Here is an 18,781-nt window from a genome sequence, read left to right on the forward strand (position 1 = left end):
GCATTTTTTTATTCAATACTACGATTTAAAATCTGTATTAAAAGCAATTAATGTGATAGATTCACTGAAAATTACTGTCTACGCGCAGATAAAACAAAAGGCCCAAGGGGTTTCATGCGACTCAGTGTGAGGCTAGCCAAAATACCTATGGCAACTTGCTTTCCGATGGACAAGATTCATATTATGAACCCTGTTGAGTTAAAATAAGTGGCTTCGTTCTACCTAATAACAAAATGAAAAATCTTTTTAATTGTTTAAGAAAATTTTATTATAACTTATAATTTACAAGTTACTTCTTCTTTTTCTTCTTATTCATCTTGAATTTCAGTTTCTGCTTGATCTTATCCTTACGGATACGTTCCTTGACTATCTGTTGTTTGTTCTTGAATTCTTTAGATTTCGCTTCAGCCGATTTCTTGGCCACTCGCTCATTGTGCTTCACCCAGTGGGGACGGAACTCAGATGCTGTGTGGCAAAAAAAAATACGTTACTCTTTACCGATGTACTTTCATACAAGCAAGATCGATGACTAATTAAGTTTTAGTTTAGGCTATGTGGTTAACAACGTGGTAACACGCATTTATATTAAACTACAAATATATATTATTAGGCAACAAAGGCAGAAAGTCTACTAATATTGTCCTACACGTTAGTGACTGCTTGCAAAAGTGAGAAAATAGTTATTACTAATAATTTTTCTAGGAAGACATAAAGCTAGATTTTAGATCTAGAAGTGCTGGGATAACTAGTCAAAACCAGAAAACTAGTCAAAATAAGGTGGATACATACCAGCTTTTTTCCTATTATTGTCGTGAGCAGGTTGTTCATCATCGGAGCCAGCATCAGCCTGGTTTCGTTTGCGCCACTCATCGTAACGTCCAGAACGGAACGACGCCGGCACGCGGCCACCGCTCTCTGTACGGATCATCTTGCGACCACCGTCCTGGGAACAAAGATTTCATTAGTCATGATATAGTATTTACTATTTTTTACATAAGTGTAATAAAGTTAGAAGATCATAGTATACTATCGTTCTGTTGCTTTCTAGTTAGTTCTTAGTTTACAGCCAGCTTACATCCAACAAATATTCGCAAGTGTGCGATCGTATCATGTTGTAAGTAATGTATAAATAGTAACACTAATTGTTGCCTGTAGAATAGTGTATGGACGTAGTAGGTATACATTACTAGCGTTTAATAGGGTTACTTACAGGATCAACGTGCACCATCTTCTTCCTCTTACGGTCCCACTTGAGCATAGCGCGATGAGCTCGAGCACCGTCCCCACTGTCAGCGCCTAACTCTAGCTGAGCATTCGCTGCGCCCGCGTTGAAGTTCACTGCCATACTGATAGAAACACGATATTTTGTTTACTTGGTCACTTTAAGATGCTTAGTGGAATTAAATATTATAAATAGCGCAAACGAATCTGAAATTGTTACAAAAAAATATGGACGTTCGTATATAAGGTACTATCGAACCAACTGATTCATGACCCATTTTTCCGATAATTCGCTTGACACCGTCAAAACAGTAAGAATTTCGTCTCTATCGTCAAAGTTGCACTTAGGACATTTTAAACATGCATACGACTGTGTTATGATGTATCTACGACTACATACAACTTTGACCTTTGTTATTACAGTGCGTAGATACGTTTTCGATAAATCACTCTTAATTTGAATGTAGAATGTAAATAGTCTAAACTCTTTTCACTACGAAAAAACCTATTTGTGTCAAATATCAAATAGCACGTCATTTAGAAATCTGTGAAACGATTAGGGTAACCATTACAGTCATTGCCCATCATACAGTGACTGCCAATGTTAAGGAATAATACTTTTATTTTAATTTCTAAAGTAACCAGTTCAAATTAATTGCGATATATGTCATTTTTAGAATATTGGTAACATTTAAAATTTTTAGAACTCATGTCCGACGTTTGTGCGACAGGCGTGTAGTTCGAAAAGAAAAAGTAAAAGTTTGTTGCAATATTTGTTAAGGATAACACATTTGAATTAACAGTATTCGCTAGTATTTATGGTTTTTAAGTGTTTTATATTGAATTAGTATAAAGTTATTGAAACAAAGGACTGATGTTCTTTTAGAAAGAATATTTAAGTTGCGTTTATAATTGAGTTTATGTCAATGTTTTACTAAATAAAGACACTATTGACCAAAATTGTGTATCAATTCCTTAATCGGGTAATAACTATGCTGGTTACCCTATATTATTTAATTTTTATAGTTACATTATTTCCTATAATGGCCGAATAAACCATGCCCTGAGTGGGTATCGAACCCACTCCTGACGCGTCGCAGTCGTAACATCAACCCACTACGCCACGGAGCCTGTTGAAAACGGTAGCAAAGCATTATTGTATTGGCGCACAAAGATTTGTCGCAATAATGACAGATAACAAATTCATTACCAAGGAAACGAAAGGTTCAAGCCAATTTCGACCTAACCGTATATAGACGCGTTTTAGAAAATGAGCACATGGTGGGTCATGATTCAGTTTGTTCGATAGTACATGCACGTGCACGTAAATCTACAAGTCAAATGTAAGTGTTGTAATTCTTTTGCGGATTAAAGACTATGAGCGTGTCAGCCTCTAGTTAGCCAGGAACTAGCAAAATGTAGTATAGTATAAATGTACTCTTACCCCATCTCAGTATGTTGATCACTAGCAAAATGAGATATGTAGTTCTCATCGCGGACAACTTCTTTCTTTTTCTTCTTGGGTGGTTCATTTGCAGGTCTACTTGGTTTGAGGTTACTTGTGTCTTCAAGTATCCCTTCCGCCTGAAATATATCGTATATGTCATAGTAAAAATCAACTATAATGACAACACTATTAGTATAAAAATGTGCTTTTTGTTGTTACGTCGTTGGTTAAAAATGGATGAATAATAGTGGCTCATTTCTGTTTTTTTTTGACATCATAATTTTTTTAAGGAAATTATTGATTCATATCATACTACTACTAAGGAAAACGATTTCTAACCTTTAATTTCTTAATGTCACGAACTTTCTGCACCATTTTGCCGTGAACTTGTTTCTTGCGCTTCATCGCTAAATACATCGGTGAGTCATTCTTAGCTGATAACTCCAGAATTGTCTGAAATAATAATTTCACCTTAAGCACACATTTTTTACTTATGTATTGTTACTTTATATTTCGTTTAGTATTCAGGCCATTTACACAATTAACAGCACAAATAAAACTACTGCTCTTTAAGAGGATTTTCTATAGGTCTATAAGATATTGGTGCTGTGTAGGGTTTCAAAATATCAATTCATATCTAATGTTACTCACTCCTTTAGGCGTATAATTCTTAATCTGCTCTATCATATCGATGGCATCGCCTTCTCCCTCCTCTATTAAGAAGGGGTGTGGTAGTGTGGGCAGGTCGGTCGTTTTGGCACGTTTGTTAGCCTCGGCCGAGGCAGGCTCACGCCATTTCACGTATTGTTGCCAGCCGCGGGAACATGTGCGGGCTGCTTCTTCCTGTAGAAATATATTTATTTATATCTCCCAACGTTTAAAGAAGTTATATATTTAACTTGCCTATCTGATCGATGTAACTTCCGAATGACTATACAAACGGTTTTTAATTATGTCTTGATTGTTAATGTACGAGTGTCTACTGAAAATCTTTTAAATATTGAAATATTAGGGGTAAGTAATGTAAGTATCAACTAAATATAGTTACACTCATAACGATTACGACCGTTATTCGTTCGTAACTCACGCATGCGTATACGGCCGTGTACGTAGACGTTACCAACGTCAAAATACAACTTTATATGCATTGGAAAATCAAAACGGGACAGTTCCTATTAGGTTTACATAAATAATATAATTTACTTACAATCTCAGAGCAGTTCTTATCCCACGCCACGATATCCTGATGCCGTAACTCCAACTGAGCAGTGGGTATTCCGCCCCACACTCCACTGGGACACTTAGTACCATGTTCTGCTACTTGACTAGGTAGTATCAGCTCTGCTCCCAAGAATAGCTGTAGGTCGAGGAGGTGAGCGATGTCTTCGGCTGCTACGAGAGAGAAGGCGCGACCGGCACGACCCGCGCGAGCACTACGACCTGTGATATAAACGTGTCTTTTTAGTATGTGAATGAGGTGATTGCTTAAACATATAGACATATTTTATTAATCTTACAGTAGTGCTGGATTTAATGTCAGTAATATGTATAGGCATCGAAAGTAGAGGATTTTCTTTTTAACATCAAAGACACTCAAAAAAATTTGAAATGCAAAAAAAATTGCATTGTGAAATATTTGGTATTTTTAGATTTTTGTATAGTTTATTTTAGTTTTGTAAAGTGATTTTTTTAAAGTTTATTCAGTATGTTGCGATATATCGTTCAGATCTTTTAATAACGTTTTCATCTACAATATCTACATACTCTATCAATAAAGCGTAAACAGGTACATACCAACTCTATGAACAAACAGCTTCGGTTTAGCAGGGAAGTTGTAATTGATAACCGTGTCTAAAGCTGGCAAGTCCAGACCTCGGGCTGCTACATCAGTGACGATGAGCACAGAACATTTGTTGTTAGTGAATCGACCGAGCGCTATCTTACGAGCTGACGCGTCGAGGCCGGAGTACGCGTAAGTTGATGATATACCTGCTTTTTGTAGGATCTGTGAAGAAAGGTTACATTAGAGAAAAAGGAATTGGAGCCCTTTTTCTTAACAGGTTTCAATAAATGTTTACAATAAAGGAAATCATCGTAAGGATACCTCGACACCTAGAAGACGTACTTGCAAAGGGATCAATCCTGCTTATTTGCACTTAGCACTAAGAGTTGACTGTTGCGTTATTAGAAGAGCATGTACTCGTTCAATAGTAAATAAGAGTTAAGAGAACTAGTTCAAAACATAAGAAATTTGATTGAATCAACAATTTACAGCATTTTGTGAAAAGTAATAATTTAGGTAATAACCATAAACAAAACTCACCAAATTCAAATACTCCACATGATGTTTAGTAGCAGCGAATACAACCGCTTGTGGTGTTTTCGGTGTCAGTACTTTATCCAACAACAGCAACAGAGCTGCAGTCTTCAACTCTGCTCTTACCGCTATCCATCCAAGCCATAACGTAGATGGTAACTTCCAATCAACGTCTAATCTAACGAGCATGGGGTCTGAAAGACCCGCGCGAGCGAATTCTACCAACATCTTAGGTAAAGTCGCAGAGAAAAGTAGTGTTTGACGTGTTGATGGTAAACGAGCTACGATTTCTTGAAGTTGCTCGCCGAAACCGAGTTCAAATAAACGGTCGGCTTCGTCAAAGACCACGATTTCTGTAAAAGAAAATATAACAGATTAGAATTATTACTATTTTAATACCTAAATTTACCCCGAAATAATTATGCATGGAGCATGAAGGTAAGTTAATGTAAGTAAAAATGGAGTCTAATTTCCAACAGCTATTTTAGATTCTACATAACTTGAAGAGCCATAATCACAGCATTTCTTCCTTATGTTAGTAAACATGGTAAAGTATGTGAAGTAAGTAAAAAATGCTTACTAATGTTGTCCAATTTCAAGTTCATTTCAATACAAATGTGCAGGAAACGACCAGGTGTAGCAACTACAATGTCAGGTGCAGTGCCGGACATAACACTGAACTGTTGTTCTATTGACTCTCCACCAAGAATGGCTGCTGATGAGAGTCCTGTAAACTTGCCTAGTTCTCGCACAAATCTTAATGTCTGAAATCAATAACAAGTTATTATCAATTATCTGCTTACTAATTTACAAAATTCACAAGCAAGTTTTCATGTTTATTTAAGGGCAGGATTAAAATTTATTGATTGATGACAATTGTATTTTACAATATGAATACGGTATTGTGTAATATCGTTGAACATTGGATTTAAGGAGTAGTTATTGTAAGAATAGCTATAGCAGACTTAACTTAAAAATAAACTGAATTAACTATCAACATTTTTTATAAAATAGGTATACAAACAAAAAAGTTAAACAATACCTGTAGTGCCAACTCTCTTGTAGGAGACAATATAAGAGCTCTGAAGTTTTTCCCAGGCAAGGGTTTGGTGTTTGGAGCCAGTAGTTTCTCCAATATAGGCAGTACAAAACAGGCTGTTTTACCTGAACCTGTGCGCGCCATAGCCACAACATCTTTGCCTGTTAGTGCTAGAGGGATTGTCTGAAAAAAAATATGTACAACTTTTGTCACCTGTTGTAATAAACAATTTGTAGAAGATATAATCTTTTGAATAATGTTACTTTAGCAAACGTTAACAATGTATTTTTGACGTAACGTAAGAGGAAAAGCATGTGAAACGGTGTATTTACAAACTTTGTTTTTGAGGTTAAGTTCTTAACAGTATTAGTCTAGGGCTCTAGGCAGACTTTTTAACACTTACCTTACGTTGTATAGGCGTTGGCTGTTTATATCCCCTTTTAGTTATACCTTTAATGATCGGGAAGCTAAATCCCATGGACTGAAACCCTCCAGAAGCCTTCTTTTTCTTATTTTTGCTTTGAGTTTCATTTTGCGTGTCTTCCTCCTCAGGGGCATCGAACCCTGGGAGATGATCGTCCAGTTCTTTAGTTTTAACCATTTTGAATAACTCTATTTAACACAATTTGCATTACTTTTACATTATAAGAATAAATATTAATAACAACACGTGAAAGAATCGCGCATGTATTTATTTTGACATTTACTTGACATGAGACAGTTTTGACGTTTACAGCTGTCAATTTGATATTAATAACGTTTCGTTTTCCAGTCAGCGAAGTTAGAAATAATTTAATATCCTTTTTAATTTAACAGGTGTCATAATGTATAACAGGTTATGAGTAGAATTGTAATAATTTACCTACCTACAACTACTATACACAGTCATAATCTTCATTCTTTTTTTTATGAAAAATTATAAACAAAAATTTTTGTTACACGATTTATAAAGTAAACTTATTCCTTTGTTAAGTTACAGAGAAAAATACTTCTCTACAGGCTCATAATTAATGTAATTTATGAGTGAAATAAACTTTTATTAGCAATTTTAGTGCCTAATAATCATATGACAAATTACCCAAACTTCCTAGACTGTAAGTTCAAGGACCTGCCGATTTAAATACGTACTGTTTTAAAGGCATATTGATTTTATATAATATTGCCTTACTATTTGTCTCATATTTGTTTCTAATATGTAATGTACAATTTAATCAAAACAGTCAGGAATAAATCAATGGAACGACGAAGTTTATCTATTTTTAAAGATAAAAGTTTTGCTTAAAAATATTGATAGAAAACGTGCCAATGGCTTAAATGAATAGATTTATATGCACGAATAATCATTACAAACATTTTGAACGACTGCCAAAGTGATTGGCCAGTCAAACATGGTAATTTATAGTTTGATAATTTGAGTTTTGCATGTTAGTGCATGTGACTTTTGTTTATTTCCTACGAGTCAACGGATCAAGATCATTGCCGAATACTGGCACGTGGGAGGAACAACTTTGGTAAAAAAACGAATTGATAGTTTCCGCAAATATTAATTTGAAAATGTGGAACAATACTGGGGCATCGTGGGAATAAATCGTTTACTGCAACTATATTATGAATATTAATAATAGTACATAGTTGGATTAATTTTATTTTACTAATGCGTGATTGCGCTTTCAGATAAATACACTTTCATTACGCCTGTTGGGAATAATAGGTACGGTATCTTGTGCCAGGGATTGTGCGAAAACCCTTATCCTTGCGAATCTGCAATAAGCCTGGCTGGTACTGAGAAACCTAAAAACAAATATAGCATATTATTTTTAGGCACATACAAATTCTAAGAACATTATAAATTATTCACAAAATTAATACCTTACCTACTTATTTCGCAGTAGCGGAATCAAACATGTTTTTATAATATTTGTTTATTGAGACTAGATTTTATGATCATTCATCGTCAATCAAATATATTTCACCTTAATCACTTCTGGGTATAAATGATAGTTATACCTACCGTCTAACTGCTAACCTTGCGTCCAAACATGCATATCAGATCAATTTGAACAGAGGTGTTTTCCTTATGATATCAAATACGGACGCGTTAATATACGCATTTGCACTCAGAACATTATTTATTGAATCATCAGTTTACTGTCATTTCCTATTCCACGTAGATATCTAATACTCTTTGTAAGAAAGATCACTAAACCTCATTCAATGAGTCCTGGTCTGAAATAAGAGAGCTGATGAGAGCTAGATTTTAAAACCGGGACATCATGAAAATCTTAGTTAAGGCAGCAGACAACAAAATCATTATTTTGGGCGAACATTCAAAACCCATGATGGACTTTCAAATGAACTAATGATTACTAATGTGAGGACATTATAGTTTTTTGTTCAGTCGCATTTTAGTAACCAAAAGGCACCAGCAAAGCATGGTCTTCAACTTAGGTATACATTAATCTGTCTTCTAATTTAATTTTACATCTAAACCACAAAAACATTACTCAGTGTATTAATAAATAACAGATACGTCGTACCCGTTCCTATGGGTAATTTTGCCCGAGTTTTGATTTATCATAGTTTCATCATTACATAGTAACAAACAAACAATTTCATGTTATCTATAGGGTTTTATTTATATCTCTTTAGGGTCAGCAATTCAGATAGCGGGCACCTAACAACAGAATAAATCTGACCCTTCGTACATAAATCATAGATTGGCCTACTAAACTTGTTTATCTGTCTTTCATAAAAAATGTTCCTGTTGTTGACTTCTTTCATAATCAATGCTTCCGTATTAGACCAACTAGATTACATAATTCGTCTTGCCCGACCTATCTTTCTTGCAGAAAAACTTTTGTTTTATTCGGTTGATTTTCAACCTTTGGCTGTGGAGTATAGAGTTGAAAATCAGTTGCAGTTTTGTTTTGCATTAATGATTAGCATAGATGCATGGTTCCTGTTGGTGGCTGTGCTTTCTGAGTAATGTTGTTTACTATTTGCTTCAAGGATCTTAGGAAGGAGACGGGTCTATGGAAATGCGTACTTATTTAGAAATTCTGATTTGTGAAATATTCAATCATGTGAGTCTTTTACAAGAGAAATAGGTACACGGCCAAAAGCTTTTTCGACGTTCATTCAGTAACCAGGATCGAAAACGTGCCTCGAATTCGAAAACCAATTTTTGATTGCTTAAATAAAAATTTCATGAGTTCATGCATAATATTTTTGAATGGATGTACTTAATCCAAATATTTACGTAGCTATAATATTGGTCAGTCCAAGTTGGTTTAATTATAGATCAGTAAATATTGCAACATGGTTACGTTACGATTCAATATTGAAAGGGCAGTTTCAATAAATCATTCGCTCTCACAATGCATCATTTTTTTCCACTAATTGACACAATGAATTACCCATCTTTCATCAATAAGAATGAAACCTTGATTAATTGCTTTAAAAGAATAATCCAGAGACTTTTTGTCGCCTGTCGCATGTGTGAATACAATAAAATTAGCGATTGTTGAAAAACTGAAGCTTACAACACGATGTAATCAGGAAATGTGGCACAAAAAGAGACGTTTCTTTGATTTCTTTGTTTTATTTTCACACAGTTTATTTATGATTGATTCGTGTCCTGTTCCTAAGAGAGGTAACATGCAATACTTTGAGGTATTCATGGCCCGTTGCACAACCATAAGAAGAATAAGTAAGTACCTAATCTTTTGTTCAGTCAGTCCCTGAGTGGACGAAACAGAATAAGATTCCTGAGAGGCTAAATATATACTGGAAAGACAGGTTAGTAGGCAAACCCACTTCATCAAGTTCTACTATTTTAAAACTTAAGAATAAAGGAAACTCATATCGCCACATCGCGAGTCAATTAATCTAAATTTATCTTAAAAAAAAAATGATTAGAGTGCCTCTCAACAGCAACTGGTAGTTAGTTGAGGTAGTTGTTAAATTCTATCTTTATCACTATCCTAGGGTTGTAATATTATACTAGGTAATATCCTCAAGTGAGAGATCTACATGACATTTTAATAGTCACTAAAAGCCTTAAAGTTCAAGGCTTCCACAGCCTAGGTCTTAAAGCTCGTAAATCCTAGCGTTAGAGTTCTAAGTGATTACACTAGGATGGCTTTAAATTCACGAAAACTGGAGGAGGGTATGACCTCAAGATAACGTTTTCTCACACTTGGTACAAGGAGATATTCTACACTTAAATTGGTTTTCTGAGAAATTCAGGAGGCATGCTTGAAACCGTGTAAAAATTGTGTTTCGTATTAACATCTCTCGCACTCGCCTCGGAAACCATTAATGATGATAATCTCTATGGTAGGATCAATCGATAGGTACCTACTCACCCAATTGCTTGTTCCAACTAGAACATGAGTTTTTCAAATATTCTTGGTTACTTTAAATACTCACATCGCTCAGTATTTCTAGTGTAAAGTAATTCGACATGTAAGCGATATGAACTCGATAGTTGACAAGAAATTGACTGAAAACACTGCGCTTTTTCTGTTTGGTATTAAGTTTCATAATATAGCTCTATTTTAGATGATGTTAAGCGTTGATATTTTGTTTAAAATACACCTTATTTTAATGTAGATGTCTCATAATATTATAAATACTTGATGGCCTTGTTAAAACAAATTCGTTTTACGACAAAAATATACATCAAATTCTTTAAAACTTGTATAAAGGCATGCTTTTAAAGAGCTCAATAAATATGTCATCACTCAGACAAAACTCATTGAAAAATCTGTTTATTGCTTAAAAAACCTTATTAAGATCTATTGTAAAGTGTTTTTCGAAAACAAAAGAGCATAACACTTAAGAGAGTATAACTGTGTGATGTTTTATGAATGACATAACCTAGATTAACCTGTACTACATTAAGCAGTGAGGCTAATTGAAGAGAGTTAGTCCCTCTGATAGCGATAAGCGACTAGAATATTTATCAGTGTTTTGTGTATGGTTGTGTATGTTCGACTGCCTACGTGGCGCAGTGGCTTAGGTGGCCACGCCGCTACCGTTGCGTCGGGAGGACGTGGGTTCGATTCCCAAATTGGGAGTCTGGTTGTACTTTGTGTCCGTTGTTTGATTTTTTGCAAAAATCCCCGCGACACAAGAGCAATTCTAAATGAGTCAAGTCGATTCGAGTGTAAATATCTCGTCTGCAGCTCACTAACTCTCTTCTAGTGGCTCCAAGAAGTTGCTATGCAGCGGCCACACCCTGGCCGTGACAGAAATATCTTCATTTTTATTCGTAATAATAATATGATTAGTATTTAATAAATGTATCTGGCATGTTTCGAAATTAACAAAAAAATAACGACCGATTTAAAGAAGAGCCGAAACAATTACCTCTTTGTAAATAACACAATTTCCGTGAAGGAATTGAATTAACGTATTTCTTTTCAAGTACAAAGAATTTTAACATTTAATAAGTTAAAGACTACTCAAGAATGTAAGGCAAGTCAAGGTAAAGGGTTCATTTAGGTTCACTGGCCGCCTTCGGTTTGATGCTGTCGTTATAATGACGGTTTTTATTACTGTTAAAATTTTGTTAATGCCGGAGTGTGAATCAGAATAAAGTTAGTCTTTTATGATGTGACCCACCAACAAAGCTAAGTATTAATTCAATTAGAATAGCTTGTATATTCCAGAAGATTTCTTTTATCCGTGTTCAAAGTTTTTGCTTACGGGAAGGGTCCTCCATCCAGCCTGCATTAATGGAAGTAGGTATAGGTAAATCCTAGAAATAATTAATTAAAACAAATATTAGCGTGTTGCATAATTCAATCAATTCAGTGCAAGTACTGCAGCCTTTGGCATTTAAATTTTTAAGGAGTTTTACTGTGAAAATACAAACGGTGGGCGAATTCCATACAAAAAATATGAAAAATTTTTAATTCATTTGATAGTTGTAGCAAACGTAAAGTTGAATAGATCCGTTAAATTTATTAACAATATACATACAACCTTCAACTCGCTCATCGCTATATATCAGCTATTAGACAAAAGCCTTACGCAGTAGTGTTGAAAACCGCAACTCCACTGAATAGAAGGTTAACTGTGAATGAAAAAACCGCAAACACCGGCAGACTGCGGGTTTTCCGCGTTTTTTGTCAGCTATAGAAGAATTCACAAGATCAGTAGGCATACTCAGTATGTTTCTTTTATCCGAAGATTCGATAACTATTCGATGACGAAATCTAAAATCAGTTTAAATGCATGTTTTTGATTTCGTTTGTTTTGTATTTTGTGACTGCCATGCAGACATCTCGGGTTTCCGTGTCAGGCGAATTGCTATTGGTATTTTCTAATTCATATAAGAAAAATCTCAATAAAAGGCCAGAATTTTGCAACGTGCCCGGGATATGGTAATAGGCTACTTGGAACTAACATTGTTAATGGCAAAACGTGGGTGCTTATTCATAGAGTGCAACACCTTCGGGAATCACAAGCGTGATGTTATGTAGCGCTACGTCACCATAAATGGTCGCGATGTATGTATATTCAGTAACTACAGTAGTTTTAGAAGATTAAAATGTGAACAAAACATGGAAAAATGAAATCTTGGTAAAAAATCATTCGAAATTTCGTGCGGAGCATCGTATTCTTGGAATTATTGTAGGCCATCGCTGTCGTTCTTCGAACAAACTCGAATAGGCTTTTTGACGCATATTACCTTATGTTTACTTGAAATTATACGTTAATGACATACGAGCTATATTTAGAATGTTATTTTTGTTTGCCAAATCTGTTGAGCCGTGAGTACTTGATAATTGTGTTCAAATACAAGAACACGTGCTGTTTGTTTAGTGTTTTAAATGTAGATACATAATGCATTAAGCAGTTTTTGGGAAAAAATAAGACAACTAATTACCTATTATTAAATGTTGATTTAAATATACTGTGTTTATTTATGACCTGCGTGTATTCATATATATTGCGCCACTTTTACTTAAGGATGTAATAGAGGTGTCACCACTTACAATGTCAATGAATTCCAGGCTACTGTTGGGAAATATTTTTTTTGGAAAAGATTTATACACGTATTCGAGAATCACCTGTTGGTGATAAATATGTAGAGCAATCCAAAGTATGGCTGCTGTGTTAGAGATCACTTTTACAAGAACTTTATGTCAATACTAAATGCACATTAAACAATTGTTCCATTTTGTTATCAACTTTGTTCAAGAATTTGCTTTTCTTGGGTACTGTATATTCGGATGAATATCGTTAAATTGCCTTATAAAGTTTAGAGAATCCTTACCAAAGTTTTGATTTATCACTAGAGCTATTGTGAACAAAACTAGGCTTCTGTAATTTACTAGATTTCTATCTTAGAATAAGATAATGACTATCAAAGAACTCAAGACACCAAACTTTCCTCTTAAGATTGTAGTCTGCTGAAACTTACTTTTAAGTAAACGAAGGTCAGGCACTGTTCAACCTTTTTGACTAAAGCGTGAGGACTGAGGTGTGAGGACTGAGGTGTGTACTAAATAGATTGTTGTGTTACTTTTAGGCAAAGGTAACACAAATTACGGCTGATCATTGACCTGTGTTCGTATCAACTGCGACTTTTATAACTAGGTATGTCACTTGTTCCGTTGTTAATGGTGAAGAGAAATATCGTGATAAATCATTACTAAAATTTGTTTAGTACATTTATTGAGGACATGCAAGATCCTCAACCCAGCCAGGTGGCTAGGGAGGTGGACTCAAGGCCTAACCCCTCCCGCCTTGAAAAGAGACCCTTGCCCTGTAGTGGGACATTAACGGGTTATAAAACCGGTCATGTGCGAGTTGGACTGGCTCACGAAGGGCTCCGAACTAAAACAGTACGAAAAGAACACGTTTATTGTACGGGGACCCTAAATATATATAATTTTAATTTTTAGTATTTGCTGTCATAGCGGCAACGGATATACATAATTTGTGAAAATTTCAGCTTTCTAGCTATCAAGGATTATGAGAAACAGCCTGGAGACAGACAGCGGAGGCTTAGTAATATGGTCCTGTTTTACCCTTGGGGTACGCAACCCTAAAATTGTATGATCTGCTAAAACTGAATAATAATACCTCTTCCATCAGCAGCAACTATTTTCTCTACATTCTTAGCGACAAAGTTCCCATGACTTCTGTAATTATTCTAGAAAGGTGATAAAAAAAACAATAGAATTATTAAATTAGCGCCATTATGCGTATTAAAAAAGTGTTGTATTATAATTATATAATAGACATCCCTGAGAAAATAGTAATTTATTTCTTGGAAAATTTATTATGTTGAAAAGCGTGAGGCGTTTTGTTACTAACAAATTAGGGATAATTGAAAACTATCTTGCTGGAATGCTTTAATTATATTATTATCCAACAGTAATCATAGAATCTACATACATAAAAAAATATCAACAAAATATATGTATATACGCACGTAACTTCGGAACAACAAAACTGAATTGAATGCTTTTTTTTTGTTGCTATTGGGTTTCTATGGGATCGATGAGATCAAAATTTCCACGGAAGTGAAAAGAACGGGATAAAATTGTACCATATCTTGACGGAGTCAGGCCAGTCCGCTAGTGTATAATATAAATGGAAAAGTTTGCTTGTACGACAAAACTACAGCACGGATTTTGACGTTATTTGCGTCACAACTAGGATTTTATCCCGGGAAATTTTTGCATGCGGCCAGAGTCGCGGGTAGAAGCTATAGTGCCGATAAAAAGTTTATAATGGCGTGAAGTAAAGGAGATAATTTCAGTATTTTTTATTTTAATCATCACGTGGAAGACAATGGCTCCCTCATTTATTCGTAAAGTTTTTAATTACATACTGTCTTGTTGCGTTTTTTAATTCCAGATCTCGAGTCTTCTTATATTATGTATAATAATATTATGTCTTGATTTCTGTATATTTTTCTATTTATAAAATGTCCTTGTTCTCATGCTGATGCCTATTAAAAACTTGTCGCCATATTTATTTGCGACGCGAAAAATCTCGATTTCTTGCATTAGACGTTTATACTTCTAGCATGTGTTCCTACTATTTATCTTATTGATTTAATGCCAAACATAAACACAAAATTGAAGTAAATATTCTACCCTTCTACAATTTATAGTAAAATAGATATAAGAACAAACTTAGTAACACTTAGACCAGAACCATTTTTAAATTTCATATTATAATAAAAATAAAGAAACGGAAAAACTGTAAAACTCTCTAAACTGTACTATTTCTTTGTAATTCTATAAAACTGTCATCACAAAGGATTTCCTTGAAACACGGGCAGACAAAGCGTCGTTTCCGTTTACAAACGCTTCAAACCTTTCCGAGATCCAAAACAAATCAATACGAATTATTTATTACTAGCCGATGTCACTAGATTGTGACCACAACCACAGATCTGACCCTTCTCACGAAGTCAGGGCTTTCGTAAAAACAAGTACCATTATATTTGCCGCTGCGGTCGTAGTAAATTGTACTATATTATCGGCAAACTTTTAGGAACGCTTTATGGCAGCTGCTTCTAAAGAGGAATACGGAAGTCAAGTAAGAGCGATGTTTCATTTTGCAGGCTTTTACTTGAATTGTTGACAATTACTTAGTTAATTTCATAGACTTTTATAGGCAAAAATAGTCAGGTAAATTACACACAGACGAGGTAGCTCTAGTAAGTACAACACAAGTGAGAGTCATACACAATATTGGTAGCATAAATTGGAAATCGAACCTACGACATCCAGTGCAATAACAGCGATAACCTTTAACTTTAGACATTGCACTTTACCGAATGGAAAGTTTTATCATGAAGATTGACCTCTAAAACAACTTTGTACTAAAATGATTGACTCATTAATATCCATACAAAAATTCCCCATATTAAACTAAATTATTTATATGACTCACTATAAATCTGTTCCGGGTTTTGTAGTTTATATTTCTGCGAAAAAGTAAATTTGGCTACTGCATTTTTGTCATACGATCTGACGTCAGTTGAAAACTGGTTAAAGTATTGTACCAAATAAGGATTATATTGATGTAAGTGCAGTAAACGTGTATGAGAACACGTAAGAACGGCAAGTAACGTCATAGTTGCTAAAATTAGTAATTTATACTGGCCCTGAACTTAGCTCTGTTTTGAGATTGTTTCGAAGATTTATTTCCTAGTTTTTGGGCTTTTCCCTATGAATCCAATCACTTTATTTGCGGAAAGTTCCACAACAATCATAACGAAATACAATGAAAGGAAAATGCTATACATCCATAATAGAATTAACGCAAACACGGATTTTACCTCGGATTGCCTGACGTTTCGGCGCAGAATGCAGCGAAGGTTTGAAAGTTATGATTACATCCTTTTAATTTTGTTTAGGGCTCTAGTGTCTGCGTCAATGATAATTAACTGGGAATGAATATATGTGTGTATGTTCTGTATATATTCATAAAAAAGGAATTTGTAATTTGCTGAAAAAACTTTATTTTATTTTATAGCATCATACGGTCAATATCCTCTGCTAACAAATGTTATCTTATTTTTATTTATTTTTTACCAAAATAATAACTAAATATTTCGCGTACAGCTGTAAATGAAAAAATAAAAGTCATTGTTTAAAATACCACGTGTCAGACACTACAAATAGCCATAACAGATCGTAGTTCATACGCAGTTGCGCCAGTAATGACTCAGTGTGCACAAAAGGGATAAAGTTAGCACTCTACAGGTTACTCTGATGTATCAAAGGGTGTCAAACTTGTTTACTGAAGGTTTCAGAGCAGGAGTTCTAAACATTTTCCGTTTTTCTTTCTATAGTCAGTTTCTTATAGGCCCAACATACGGCCTTAAACATGGTCGACTCAACGTTAATTTACTGTCTTATTTACGAGAACTGTAGTAGAGAGTATAGTTTTTTTATGTTGCGGAGAATACGGAGACAAAGTACAACCAGACAAAAAACAACTATTTGTAGTTCACACAAATATTTCTTCCGTGTTAGAACTGAATCCACGAGTTCTAGACGGACTGTTAGTGGCGTGGCAAGCAACTTAATCACTGCGCCATGGATGCTCTCAATATATTGGCCGTTAATATTGTTCAATAACTTTTTTGTATTGCTTTTGTTTCTTTTTTTAATAAAATAATTTTCCGAGAGTCCTTTACTGGCAGCAGTAATCACTGGATGCACCCGAATATCAGTATTTTACATGGAGCGACTGAATTACAAAATTTTCCTAATAAAATCTACCCACAAGTTCGCCACCCCGGTTCTAGAATTACAAAGTGTGACGCAACACTGTTTCCAGTCGCCTTTGTATCTGATGTGTAATAACATTGTTCAGTGCAACAATGGGGTGATAGAGAGCCCTTTTGTTCCACTACAAATCTTTTTATCCTGTGACGAGGTTGACAGGTTGTTAACGGCTTGACGTAATAGACATGTCAGTTAGAAAAATGCCAGTGTTGAGTTACACGTTCGCTAGTGTGTACCTATTAGGTTTTAGTTATATGAAGAGTTAATTCTGATACATTAGACCTAAAGTATGCTATATTAACTTTAGACAATAAAATGCAGTATGCCTGTTTTATTTTCTACTTACATTTAGACTATAATTACTTATTGATAATTACAAGCGTAGAATATTAGAAATAAAACATCCAGTGATATATTTTTTCTATGTATCCTTATATTATATTAATATTTATAATTAGTCATATTATTTATTCACATGTTTGATTCGTCTTTCTTTATTTACAAAAATTATATTTCAATAATGATTTTCGTTATATAGTCAGTCTTTAAAATACTTTTATACGATGTAGATTTTCATAACGTACATAAAAACCTACATCAACGTGACTGTCAAAGTAGAGTTTATGAAGTCACTAATATTTCTGTGGTAGCGAATGTTAGTATAGTGAGTTAACAAAAATATCTATTATGTCTGCTAAACAAGTTTTATTCAACAAAGTAGCAAATAGCTCAGATGACAAACTGGAAAATCTCATATTTTCTAGTAAGAAACCCGAGAAAACACACAGACTTGTATTAGCATATTCCATCTTCACACCGCAACTAATTATGTAGATAAACAGCAATCAATGAATCAGTATCATTTTACGTAAATGAATGAATAATTCGATTAAGCCTAATACATATTGGAACATTATTTTTAATTGACCAACCTATCTTAATGGAGTGAAGTTTTGAGATTTCGTTGCTACCTTCCGAGTTAACTTGAATCAGCTGATTTCAAATGTGAAAAAGATCGGAATCGCGCTACTGCAGCATTATCATAATCGAATATCCGTGAAAACAAGAGCATTCTTGCATAGTATGTCAAAACCTCACATACCATGCAAGAATTATAACAATTCGGAACAAAAATACAAGAATTTTGTTGAAGACACCACAACCATTAGCATAGTAAAATCGAAAATTTTATGTATCTGTGTAGGTGACGGAATGAATAGACACCAGCGATATTATTGCGATATAATGAAATTTATCCTCTATATAACTTGTTTATATTTTTCACTTTCTTGCAGCGGCTTGCGGCTATATTCAGACACACAAAGTTATTTGGTGCGTTACAAATGTAATCAAATGTGTTCTAGCCTCTACAAAGTTGCGGGTATCTTCCATAGAGTTGACGGTGACAAATTAATCGTCGCGTGTCCTGTTCACAAAGTTGTTCAAACGTTGGGTTTTTTATATTTTGTGGACTTTATCAGGGAAAT

The 18,781-nt window shown here is 34.5% G+C and overlaps 1 protein-coding gene across 1 annotated transcript; it reads right to left on the bottom strand.

The window, feature by feature from the left end:
- Nucleotides 1-247: 247 nt before the first annotated feature.
- Nucleotides 248-6,747, bottom strand: LOC142973736 (ATP-dependent RNA helicase DDX54). Its single transcript, XM_076115722.1, has 12 exons — nucleotides 6,428-6,747; nucleotides 6,028-6,207; nucleotides 5,566-5,749; nucleotides 4,992-5,338; nucleotides 4,463-4,673; nucleotides 3,876-4,108; nucleotides 3,320-3,511; nucleotides 3,008-3,121; nucleotides 2,666-2,805; nucleotides 1,211-1,346; nucleotides 790-943; nucleotides 248-465 (listed from the first exon to the last, which is right to left on the bottom strand). The coding sequence occupies exons 1-12, from the start codon at nucleotides 6,623-6,625 to the stop codon at nucleotides 290-292; spliced, it is 2,265 nt and encodes a 754-aa protein (XP_075971837.1). The 5' UTR covers nucleotides 6,626-6,747; the 3' UTR covers nucleotides 248-289.
- Nucleotides 6,748-18,781: the final 12,034 nt, after the last annotated feature.

The sequence above is a fragment of the Anticarsia gemmatalis genome, chromosome 6 (genome assembly GCF_050436995.1).
Source record: "Anticarsia gemmatalis isolate Benzon Research Colony breed Stoneville strain chromosome 6, ilAntGemm2 primary, whole genome shotgun sequence".
NCBI lineage: Eukaryota > Metazoa > Arthropoda > Insecta > Lepidoptera > Erebidae > Anticarsia > Anticarsia gemmatalis.

Bases quoted from the DNA above. Each gene is read 5' to 3' on its own strand.
- LOC142973736 (XM_076115722.1), bottom strand. From the start codon at position 6,625: ATGGTTAAAACTAAAGAACTGGACGATCATCTCCCAGGGTTCGATGCC. The intron at 4,674-4,991 runs GTGAGTTTTGTT...CTTTCTTCACAG, and splicing joins ATGTGGAGTATTTGAATTTG to ATCCTACAAAAAGCAGGTAT. The intron at 1,347-2,665 runs GTAAGAGTACAT...TGTTTCTATCAG, and splicing joins GATCAACATACTGAGATGGG to TATGGCAGTGAACTTCAACG.